Source organism: Netta rufina (genome assembly GCF_964035555.1).
Source record: "Netta rufina genome assembly, chromosome: 1".
Classification (NCBI taxonomy): domain Eukaryota; kingdom Metazoa; phylum Chordata; class Aves; order Anseriformes; family Anatidae; genus Netta; species Netta rufina.
Genome location: NC_140123.1, coordinates 39241784 through 39254801, shown reverse-complemented (window position 1 = coordinate 39254801; position 13018 = coordinate 39241784). Strand labels below are relative to the sequence as shown.

Below are 13018 nucleotides of genomic sequence, written 5' to 3'. Positions count from 1 at the left end.
TTTCCTTCCCTCTTCTGTTTTTTTTTTTTTTTTTTTTTTTTTTAATCCTATATTTGGGTAGTAATTAACTGCAGCATGTTAATTATTTTGCAAAATCTTAAATTAAAATGGTCATCTTCCCCCTTACTTTAAGGATTTATTTTCATCATCATTCATATTTTCCCATACAATCTTTTAGTTTATTTTTAAAAAAGAATGTAATCTCCTTTTCTTCTGCTGCTTACTGTTTTTACTAGTGACATAATTTCTAACTTCAGAAAAACAGATCTCTGAATTTGTGTTACTGAAAATAACTGTGGGAAGAGAAGATTTTAAGCTGTGTGGTTAAGTATATTTCTATTTTGATCATATTCAAAGCAAAGAGTCTGCTAATGATTCAAAAAATTCTTCAGCACGACAATTCCAGAGTGGAAATATAAGATAAAATAACAAAGTGTGAAGTAAAAAATCACTTAGTGATAGAATATCACTAGGTCCTCTGTTGAAACTAATACAGCTCAATGTCTCAGAGGGTCTGTTCACTTTTTTTTTTTTTTTTTTTTTTTTTTCCTACAGCTGCATTCTAATCCTAGAGCTAGGAAAGGAACTTAAAAGTAAAATACTAATTATAAAATCACAGCCATGAGCAAATAGTATTACATTTATTTCTATACTGATTTACACAGTAATCCAAAATTGACTTAATCAACTATGTATGTATCAACTCCCACCCAAGGGAGATGAAAAAAAGAAGCCTGCTAGAAAACATTGATCATCATGTAAAATGGCAGCAATTACCATTAACAAATAGTTTTAATAAGCAAATACACAGTTAATACTATTAACTTGAGGTTTTTCTCAGTTGGTAAATAAATATATAAATCAGTTAAGATTAATGTAAGTTTTTTGAATCACTTCCAGATCACTCTTGGCTCCCTGATGTTGAAACTAATTTTTGAGGGAAGATGTGCTTAACTGAATTTAACCACCCTCTTGAGATGATCTTGAACTAGTTGTTTCTGATGCTTCAGAAATGCAGCATTCTCATCTATGAAGACCTGTAATACTCTTTTCATGAATCCCACAGTTGCTCTTGCTAAACAATTCACAGCAGTGCTATCGGCTCTAGAGCTCTTGGGGAATTACTGTATCATTCAGTGGCTAAAACTCACAAAGTCAGGTTATTTCTCCAGATAAAAGAGGTTCAGAATCAATAATGGCTAACTAAACCAAACGTACAATGTGGATTTTATTTTTTACCTTTGAAATGACTTTTTTTTTTTTCTCTTTTTCCTAAGAAGTTCAGGAAAAGTTGTAATTCTGGCTGTCCTTCACTGTGTTGCTTTGAGCAAAAATGTCATTTATTTATTATTTCCCTTACAGAAGTGATAATTTCATATTCCTTCATTGCATTCTACAATTCTTTGCTGACCACTATGGTTTCACAGTTGCATTATCAATGCTAAATATCCATTTTAGTTATATAGTTGATATCAGTTAAGTGTACATCCTTCAGTTCTTGAAAAATGACAAAGAAAACAGTGATTTTTCTGTTTAACTTGGCTTTCTTGGTGGGCTTTTTCCTTTCCTTTCCTTTCCTTTCCTTTCCTTTCCTTTCCTTTCCTTTCCTTTCCTTTCCTTTCCTTTCCTTTCCTTTCCTTTCCTTTCCTTCTTTCCTTTCCTTTCCTTTCCTTTCCTTTCCTTTCCTTTCCTTTCCTTTCCTTTCCTTTCCTTTCCTTTCCTTTCCTTTCCTTTCCTTTCCTTTCCTTTCCTTTCCTTTCTTTCCTTTCCTTTCCTTTCCTTTCCTTTCCTTCCCTTTTTTCTTTCTTCTTTCTTCTTTCTTCTTCTTCTTCTTTCTCCTCTCCTCTCCTCTCCTCTCCTCTCCTCTCCTCTCCTCTCCTCTCCTCTCCTCTCCTCTCCTCTCTCTCCTCTCCTCTCCTCTTCCTCTCCTCTCCTCTCCTCTCCTCTCCTCTCCTCTCCTCTCCTCTCCTCTCCTCTCCTCTCCTCTCCTCTCTCCTCTCCTCTCCTCTCCTCTCCTCTCCTCTCTCTCCTCTCCTCTCCACTCCTTTTCAAATCTTACAGTACGAACAGTGATAATACAGGTTTTTATCTCAGAAATATGCTTATTACATTTTCTGATTACTGTTTGCTTTTCATAAAGTAGTTCACAAAGGGCTTCTGCTTCTCAGAAATAGCTTTAAAATGATGAGAAACATACCTAAAGGTATACTGATTACTTTATTATGAAAAGATTACTGCACAGATCGTGTGCAGACCTTTAAAATTTGTCTCCCCTGCCTGCCATCTTCCCTGGGTTGCTCCAAAAGTAAGCAAAAAGGAAAAAACAAACAAACAAACAAACAAAACAAAAACAACAAACAAAAACAACCAGTAAACCCGATAGTAATAATTGCCTTATAAGCATTGCCAGTATTTGTATTTCAAAAGTTAAAATAAATAAATAAATAAATGTCAGGAGAACAGAAAAGAAGAGCACTAATCAGTGTGTCCTGTGCTCTTCTTTGTAGTCCCAGCGCCGTGTTACATTTCACCTCCCTGATGGCTCCCAGGAAAGCTGCAGTGACAGTGGTTTGGGAGACCACGAACCGGTGGGTGGTGGAACCCTGATCTCACACCCTCTCCCTCTGGTTCAGCCGCAGGATGAATTCTACGACCAGGCCTCACCGGACAAGAGGACTGAAGCTGATGGCAACTCTGACCCCAACTCGGGTGAGTCACCCTCATTGCTTTGGCTTCTCTCTGTTGCTTTGGTAATTCTTTTCTATCCCTTTGAGCTTTGTAATGGTAGAGATGTTTTTAAGTGCATGAGGGATATGATTTTAGCTCATAACAGTTGGTAGGAAATAGTGTAGTTTGCCTGAAGTGCCTCATATTGTAATTTATAGAAACGAAAACATGCCCAGTAAGAAAAAAAAACACATCTCCAAACAGTTGCACAGTGAGAATAGCTGAAAATACTACAAGGTAGTGAGCTTTCCTTGGTAATTGCAGTGCTGCTGTCATTTAGCGTTGGGCTTTTGTTTTAGGACACCCATTCCAAATACACATTAAAAGAGCAAGGATATGGTGGTTGAGTGATCTGTTAGACTAGTAAATCAGTGAAGCACTAAAAAATGCAATTCCAAATTTATATAACACACCTATTATTTCCTCTTCTAACAGAAAGAAACATAGAGTTTCTTTGTTGGGTTGGAATGGCATTGATGTTTTGCTTTTTGGAACTGCTGGATGTGTATTTTAACGTATGTAAACGTATGTAACGTATGTAACGTATGTACTTTTGGAAATTCTTCCTTTCCTTCTGTATAATAAATGTACATGATTGAAGTATTTGTGACAGTCAGTACAAAAAAAAAAAAAAAAAAAAAAAAAAAAGTGCAGTCTTAACCAATGCTATGACTAGTATTTTGGCATTGGAAGATGGAGACTTATACATACTGAAAACTGGGAGAGGGTCCTTAAGCTTTCTGTTTTCTGTTTGGAATGTGGAGACAATACCTTCTTGGAAGGTAATTGAACTTGCATTCTCCTGCATCTCAGGAGTACAAAAAAAAGAGTTAGTTTCTTTCTGACATTTCTCCCTTTTGTATAGATGAGTAAATTTTCACTGGACCTGTACAACCAGGAAAGAAGGTGGCCCTGGGATCTGCTGCACAATATTCAGGTCCACGTTCTCATTTGGGCAGAGCTGGATCTGAATTATGACGTTTAAATCATGGTTGCTGAGAATGTAAACTGTGGAATATTGGCTTTAGTAGCATTTTTCTTATACCTTTCATAGAAGGTCAGAGAGGTTATGTTGGGTAAAACTCTCTGAAAAAAAGGAAAAAGAAAAAGGAAAAGGAAAAGGAAAAGGAAAAGAAAAAGAAAAAGAAAAAGAAAAAGAAAAAGAAAAAGAAAAAGAAAAAGAAAAAGAAAAAGAAAAAGAAAAAGAAAAAGAAAAAGAAAAAGAAAAAGAAAAAGAAAAAAAAAAAAAAGAAAAAGAAAAAGAAAAAGAGAATCCTTTCTCAAAGCTTTGTTCTAGTTTCCTTCCCCCTCTCTTCCCCCCCCCTTTTTTTTTTTCCTGGATATTTACTTTTTCCTTCCCCCCCCGCCCCCCTCCAAAAAAAAAAATGTTTGTGAAGCTACAATCTTATACAATATGTAGAAATGCAAATAACTATAATGGACTAGCAACTATGAATGACTTTGAAACAAGAATGTACATTTGTTTAAGCAAGTTAATTCTTAAGCAGAATTATCCTGTTAATTCTCTGACCATGTATGAGATGTGTGAAACATTTAACAAGATCAGAGAGGAGTTTTAAGGCATCATTGCATGTTGGCATTGTTGCATTGCTTCACAGACTCTGAATTGCACAACTCTTCAGAATGTGACATAAAAATCTCCAGAAGAGTTCAGAAAAACATGCTCAGTAAACTTTGTATCAAGCTACTAAAAGCATGATTTTACAAATCTTTCTGTCAAGAATGTTGTGCGAATGTAGTATTTTAATTATCAGCAATATATTCATTCCTAATACAGACAGTAATAGAAAATCAGAGTGTCTGAGTGTTCTTAAATGCTACACGAAAAGTTTTTATATAGTCTGTAGTTACCCCTGTTTTAGTCTTGGGGATGTTAGATTTATGTCAAATTTACAAAAATCTAACCAACAATCAATCTGTACTGATGTTTGGTGAAGTATTGAGGTATAGGCCTTTTGCGTTTTGTCAAACTGAATTAGAGCGGTGTCGTGGTTTCACCCTGATGGACAGCCACATTCCACCCAGCTCTCTCACTTCCCTGCCTCAAAAGGAAGAGGAGGAGAACATATGATGGAAAAGGGCTCAAGGGTTCAGATAAGGCCAGGAAGATTCCCTCACCAATTACTGTTATGGGAAAAAAAGACTTAGCATAAGGAAGATTAATAAAATTGACTGTTGATTATCAACAGACTACGGCAGTGAGAAACTAAAAGCAAATCAAAAACGCATTCCCCCTCATCCACCCTCTTCTCCTCCCCCAGAGCAGTACATGGGAATGGGGACTGGGGGTTGTGATCAGTCCGTAAGATTTTGTCACCTGCTACTCCTTCATGGTCACTCTCTTCCCCTGCACCACCATGGTGTCCCTCCCATGGGGTACTGTCCTTCCAGAACTGATCCTGCGTGGGCTTCCCACAGGCAGCAGATCTTCAAGAACTGCTCCAGTATGGGTCTGTACCACAAAATCCATCTGTCAGGAGCAACCTGCTCCAGCACAGCTCTCCCACAGGCGGCAGCCCCTCTCTGGGCCCCCTGCTGCTGCAGGTGCCCTCTACATGGGCTGCAGCTCTGGCCAGGGGCCTGTTCCTGTGGGGGCTCTCCATGGGCTGCAGCATCCTCCAGGCCACATCCACCTGTTCCACCGGGGGCTCCTCCATGGGCTGCAGTGTGGAGATCTGCTCCATGTGGGACTCATGAGCTGCAGGGGGACAGCCTGCTCCACCTGGGCCTCTCCACAGGCCACAGAGGAACTGCTCCAGTGCCTGGAGCACCTCCTGCCCTCATTCTACACTGACCTTGGTGTCTTCAGGGCTGGTTCTCACTCCTCACTCTCCCAGCTGCTGTTGCACAAAGCCTTTTTTTTTTTTTTTTTTTTTTTTTTTTTTTTTTTTTTTTTCTCTCTTTCTTAAGTCTGCTCTCACAGAGGCCCCACCAATATTGGTCACTGGCTCAGCTCTGGCCAGCAGTGGGTCACTTTTGGAGACATCCAGAACTGGCCTTTATCTAACATGGGGTAGCTTCTGGGCTCTTCTCACAGTGGCCACCCTGTACCCCTCTGCTACCAAAAGTTTGCCATTTAAACACAGTAGAAATGGACATTGAAACAGTACATTCTGTATCTCACCAAATCTCACAGACCACCAAAGGAATGAATGATATAATCATTAATATGACAGAAATCATCCTAGGAAAACCCTAGGCAAGGAAGGAGTGAGACTGCCCATTATATGGATTTGACTTATTCAGGATAAAGTTATTGTCTCTGCATTGTGTCAGAAGTTTTTTTGGTACTGGAGGCACAAGTTTTTGGATGAGATACGGAGTTTAAAGCAGTTTATGGCTATTGACAATCCTTTGGCCATTTTCAGAAGAGGGAAATGTTAGCTGGCAATTGGGCAAAACTACTTTGTGTATATTTAAATATGTTTATGGTTGAAATACCTGATGCATTATCATCTTGACATTGTATTCCTTGACACTTTTAATCTGAATTTCTAGTCCTATTGCAGTGAAATGTTAAACAGTAGTTGTATTAAACATTTTGGTGGCCATTTAAGAGATTACTGTTTATGAAAAATCTTGGGGTATTCTGAGTTAAAAGACATGATAAAATGATGGAAAATATCTTAGTGGAGTGTAGAAATATCCCTATCTACATGTATTGCTGCCTGCTTTAGGTGATAAATGTTGATAAACAGTATCTTATTCTATCTGTTTCAACTGAAAAGAAAAAGAAGTACTTATGGGAGTGTTTTCTAATATCTTCAAGAAAAAAATCAGCACAAAAAAATACAGGCTTGTCCCACAGTACTTTTATGAAAGATTATTCAGTAAAGGTTTGTCACAATTTATGGGAATATGATGTTAATCTTGATAGTAAAGTTGTTGCCTCATGGTGAGAGCAATTTTGGTTAATGGCTTTAATACTCAGTGAGTTATGTGGTTTGTTATTGTATACTGTGAAATTGTGTAAATAAAAATGCAGCCATTGTTTCTCAATATTAGTATGTTGCTATTTTAATTATATTTTGAACAGTGACCAAAATCTGAAGGGAATGAGGGAATGGGGCGGAGGGGGGGAAAAGGGGAGAGGGCCGAGGGAGGGTAGTTAAAAGTCTTAATAAATTATTACACAAAAGTATAAGAAACATTATTGTCATATTTTCTCGCTATCATTAGCTTGTACAGAGGCACAAGAGCTACAATTAGAAATTTAAAGAAAAAAAAACACATACATTGTGAGAATACATTCATCTGGCTAATCTTAAAACAGCAATCTCTCTCACTGGGAGAAACTGAAATGAAAAGAGACTGAAAACAGTAGCACTGGTAGCACTGTCAGCCACACACTGTCACTGTGGTTATGAGGAAGCAACATAGAAATATGAAGTAAAAACTGAAACTTTTTTTTTTTTTTCCCTGAGTCATGAGTCATTTTCAGTTCACTAAGGTATTTTTTATCATTTCAGCATTTGCCTGATCAACGTTAACCAATTGTCAAAGAGCTATGATAACCTCTCGGTTGCAATTATTTAATTCCACCTTTATTTCATTTGCACAATTTATCTTGTTTAAAAACAACATATCACTACAGAGTGACACCAGCACTGTGGTGCATTATGCATTATTAAGTGATTCAAATTTACTTGTAATTCAAAAATTTGCAAGTAATTCAGATTTACTACAGGAAGTCTCATTATTCAAGAGTCGTGGTTGCAATGATTTAATTTTGCATATAATATTGATTTGTAAGGCAAGCACTGTGTATGTTACAATGTTTTACTGAACTGTAATAATGCTGAACTGTTTCAATGCAGTGATTAAGAACCTTAACCTTGCCTTGCCGACTGTGACTTTTCAAGTATGGGCCAAGAGAAACGGAAAGCAGCGTATTACCTGCCAACATTTTTTGTCACCATGATGACAAACAAAAGGAAAAGACTGTACATATTACACTGCTTGCAGTCTGTAATAAAGCAAAAGCACATGCCAAAAGAGGAGAATCTGTATTTTCTTGGAAACTAATATTTTTGAATAATCTGAATTAATATATTTGTGTATATATATGTAAATAAATACATATATATATGTATATATATTTACATATATATATATACATGTGTATATATATATATGTATATATTTACATAGACACATGCATATTTGAAGAGCTGTACTTGGTGTGTGAAATGCTGACCACACATCTCACATGTTCTCCATATAAACACTACCTTTTGCACTTGGAGAGTGTATATATTACACGTCCTATTGAAGGAAGATATTCCAAAGGTCAATCATTTGCTGAAAGTTCTTTACCATAGCAGACAAGAATTTAGAAAATGTGAACTTTCATTAGGACCTCAAAAAAAAAAAAAAAAAAAAAAAAAAAAGCAAAATAAAATCACTTAATGCTGTAAAATGTACTTAATGCTATGAATTTATGGCATCTTTCATTACAAAATACCTTTTTTTTTTAATGATTTTCAATGTGTATATCATGAAATGCACTGTTGACACAAACATCTTTTATCATCAGTTATGTTAAAAATGTACAGGTGTCTGATGTATTTTGATGTGAATTGATTTCTTTGGTAGTCAGTATAAAGAAAGCTGTGTTTTTGTTTGTCAGCAGTCAGGCACAGAATGTTATTTTTCACTACTATAAGTGTGGTTTTCATCAGCATAAAACAAAACCTTGTTAGTGAAGAACTCCCTTTTCACTGTGGTTTAGTAAAGGTTGTTAAGGACTCAAATTTAGATTGGAATTGTTAACGTATCTAAGGATTTCATGCAGCAGAGCTCTGAGTTAGAACTGTATGAAGGAAAAATGTGCCTCCTAGTGTAAAGAAAGGGAAATATGCACTTTTATGAAAATGCTTGATAAATCACATTTTGATAGCTGCAAGCTGTGGATGTGATTCATTTTTCCTCAGAAAGATAAAAAGGAATAGCATATATTTAGTGGAGCATTAGAACTGCTCTGGGGAGAAAGTCTGCAATACACTGTGGATGAATCTATGCAATAATTCCAATGGTTTAAAATCAGACAGAAATATAATATTTATGTTATCTGATGTATGTTTAGGAAGCTAAGTAAATGCTTGCCTAATTTTTACACCTCATTAATAAACAGCATCAATTTGTGTTATGTAACACAATGAGATGTAGAAAAAAAAACATAATACAGTCACTGTGTTTTGAAAGTCATCCCTTTTACTTCTGTAAATTAAGCTTTTTACTTTTCATGAAGTAAAAAGAATGACCTTCAAATTAAGTAAAATATTCTACTATGCACTATCATATTACTTTAAAATTCCAAAGGAACTCTATATTATTGAAGTAATGGCATAATGCTGTCTACAAACAATAATGTTTGAGGATAGTTTTTGTTGTTGTTGTTTGTCTTTCAGTATATTAATATTATATGGGTAAGTCTGCATGGTAAATACCTGAGTTCTCACGTTCTCACATTTTAATAAAGCTAATACTAGAGTGCTTTAGCCAAATGGTTTCAGGGGTATTAAATCATACTATAATTCCAGTAATAAGTAGAAATAGCTCTGTGGCACTGGTTTAATTATGATTAAAGTTCAGAGTAATGGCAAGATGGTCTCGTATTACACTTGGTCATATGATAAGATCCCATGTGGAGAAGCTAAGCCATTCAAGCAAAGAGCTTTGGTTTTATAGTGTCACTATCATTACACCCAATAGGTGATAATGGTTTAACCTTGCAGGCATACCCTTTGCTTAATCCTGCCTTTCATTTTGCTGTCTCAAAAGTTGCTTGTCATACTTGGCAATATTGGAGTCCGTAGCTGAACATCCTAAATGTAGGAAGAAGTGTTTCTATTAATGTTTTCACTCTAAATAAATCACTGTCCATCACTATCCTTGTGTTTTCATAATATGAGACTCTGTGTGAACTAAAATAGGAACATTTGCCTTTGAGTCATTTCCTCCATTTCATTAAACACAAGTCCATACCTCACACAGAATCTTACACTGTCAAATTTAGCTACAGGCAAGTAGGAGTAAGAAAAACTGGAGTCAAGTTGGTGAATTAGCCTTCTGAAGAGCTATAAAATAGTCTGAAATCTAAATTCAGTATTACTCCAATGCATTTATTTCTTTAAAAAAATAAAATAACAGCTGAGTGGTATACAAGAGATTGCTATCTCTACATCTCTTTGGTACCTCCTTACACTGAGGATTTTAAAACTATCTTGGTTTAGAAAAGCCACTTCATGACATCTGACCTGTTCTCCTCTCTTTTCCCCATACACCAAAGCTAATTGGAGAGTAAATCAAGATGGTAGAGCCATTGCATGGGCAGTGAGTGGGAAACTGGTCCTATTGGTGCTCTGAGATGAACACCTAGTGTGTCTGAACTTGCTAGCTTCTGCTGCCATCGAAGACAATAAAGTCCAGGTCTTCAGCAGTGAGTTCAAAAGGCTAGATGGGGTATGGGGACTGTTCAGACTTGCAATAAAAAGTTTGAAAGCTTTGAGGATTAAAAGAATGGGAAGGTTGCATACTAGGTGAAAGCTGGTGCCTATGACTGCCATTGCTGCTGACACCCACTCCTGTTTAGACCCACAGATACTTTTGCCAGTGGTACAGGCTAAAGCAAAAGATGATTTAAGGAATTGTGCAGAGTTACTTATTTCAGATCGGTAAGTTATCTTCTCACAAGGCTTTTGTTCCTATCACAGTAAACCTCAGCTTGCTGCAGAGATTCATAGGTTTTTGAAGTTTTAAAGCATTATCATTACCTAGTCAAACCTCTGACATAGCACAGTGCATATGATTTCACACAAAATTTCTTAAATCAAGCCTGTATTTTAAAATAGTCCAGTGGCTCGTTTCCCTTGCTGATAAAACTGTATACTGTATACATAATGTCTGAATACATTTAGCTTCATTGTCTAGCTCCTGTCTTTGAGACTGTAGAGCCCTTTGTCAGTGGAAGTCTTTCACTTCCACCAGTGCATAGATTTCTAAGGCCCTGGGGACTACTTTGACTAGTACAGCTTCCTGCATAATACAGGTCAAAAATCCTACCCAGTAACTTCTACAAAATTCCGTACCTTCAGGTTATATCTATAGCTTACGTTTCTGAATGATTTGTTGATTTAATAATTTCTGTTGACATAATAAACTATTTGGATGTTTACTGACTTTGATTGAATCACCTTTTAACTTTTCATTTGATAAACTAGATGCTTGGTGTCCATAGTCAAGACACAGTAGTCTTAAGATGGGGAAAACAAGGAAACCGTGAATAAAATAGGGAGGCTGGTAGCCTTGTGCTGTCTTAAGCTGAGAAAATAAGGAAACCTTAAAGAAAATAGGTAGAACAGTAGCTTTGATCTAGGAGAAGCATGGGAGGTAAGGGATGAAAGGTAAAAAACAAAGAGAAAAACAGCTGCAGGAAGATTCCAGACTGCCCTATGGTAACTTTTTGCTCATTAAGGGTCATTAACAAATTAAAAATCATACCCATCAAAATGTTAATGTATGCTAATATAGGATTTGGTGTCCTCCCCTCTCCACTCCCCCAAGGCCTCTGTAATGCACAAACTCAGTAGAGAGAGAGAGTTTCACAAGTTTGCTGTGTATAAATAATGGTGGTTCAAGCCAGAGGTGTGTTTGGTTTGTGGAAGATCACCAAGCACCTGACTCTGCAGAAGTATATAATTAATTAATTAATTAAAAGACCCTTGTGTGGATACCGATTCTGTGTGCTTATTGGCGGGGTGCACTGGGCATGAACCTATGGATAACAACACGGTGCCCATGTCATCTTGGATCTGTAATAAATTGGTTATTTTTTTTTTCTAGCATTTTGCAAAAGTTTGCAATTTTTTGTTCTCCAGCAATTGAAAAATAATGTATCAGTCCCGTATCTGTCCAGAACATAAAATAATAGTAAATCATTCAGTCCTTTCTAATGCATTTACAGATAAACAAATAATCAAGAGTTTCAAGTTCAATTCATCAAAAACCAACCAACCAAACAAAACACAACACATAACTCTTCTAAAACAGAGACTTTATTATTATTATTATTATTATTATTATTATTATTATTATTATTATTATTATTATTATTATAATTATTATAATTATTATTATTTTATATCAGTTTGTGTCTAGGTAATTCCTTGCTTTGACCTGATTGGGTATTCTTCCATACCTCATGAGCATGCTATTGAACAACGCTTTTCAGCAGTAGAACAGCAATGAATTTTTCTATCTTTTAAAGACTTTCCACAGGAAATAAAAGTAAAAAGCAAAAATGAATAGATATATCTTTAATTGTGGTTAAGAAAAATAGAAGAGCTTTATTAGCATTCTAGATGTTCCATCGGATAACTATACTCAAGACAATGTACTTTAAAAAAACACAACAAAGCAAAAAAAGAAGTAATAGTTTTTGAGAATTTTGAGGTTTCTTTTCTGAAATTCAGTGAAAGCTGTCACTACCAGCTATTACTTTTTGTTACACTGATACTGAGATTCATTTTCCGTTATTTCACATTCTGGTTCTAATGGAGTCTTAGCAGTGCAACTCCTATTCCCAATGGCAAACACTTGTTTAAAAGAAAGATTATAGATGTGAGAATAAAGGTGTTTAGTTTAGCATGGAATTGTTAATTTCAAGTGGTTACAAATTATAAATGGAATTAGAATTATTGATGGCTCTGAAGTGAGGAGTAACCCCAAGCAGCAAGAATAAACCCATTGATTGCACCAGTACAGGCTAGGGTCTGACCAACTAGAAAGCAGCTTTGCAGTAGCTTTGCAGCTTGGGCTTTGTGTTTTTTTCAAAGCAGTGTGGCTTTGAAGAAAAGAAAGCCAAAAACCTCCTGGACTGCATTAGGCAATGCTGAGGGAAGATGACCAGCACAGGTGAGACACATCTAGGTGCTGAATTCAGTACAGACTTCCCACTACGGAAATAAAATATGTGTAGATACCTGGTGGGGAAGGGGAGGTGTAGAGATGGGATCAGACTCTTGTCAGTGGTATGCCAAATGAAAGAAGGGGCAACGGTCACAAACTAACATACAAAGAAATTCTGTTTACACATAAGAACCAACCAACCAAACAAGCAACAAACACCACTTTCTTAAGGCCAGGCTGATAGAACTCTACAAGTTACCCAGAGAGGTTGTAAAGTCTCCACATTTGGACATTTTGAAAATCCTATTCAACATGTCTCCAGTTGCTCCTGGGAGACTGTTCAAAACAATCTACAAAGGTC

The 13018-nt window shown here is 36.3% G+C and overlaps 1 protein-coding gene across 2 annotated transcripts in view; it reads left to right on the top strand.

The window, feature by feature from the left end:
- The window catches only part of PCDH9 (protocadherin 9), a gene marked incomplete at both ends in the record, with an annotated part of 740599 nt that overhangs the window by 456196 nt on the left and 271385 nt on the right, over positions 1-13018 (top strand). Inside the window, one exon of one of the 2 annotated variants that reach the window (XM_084301724.1) lies at positions 2634-2709. In XM_084301724.1, the coding sequence (XP_084157850.1) occupies positions 2634-2709 (76 nt within the window). Of the gene's footprint in view, positions 1-2507; positions 2710-13018 lie in introns of both variants that reach the window. The other variant, XM_084301723.1, reaches the window with a different exon arrangement.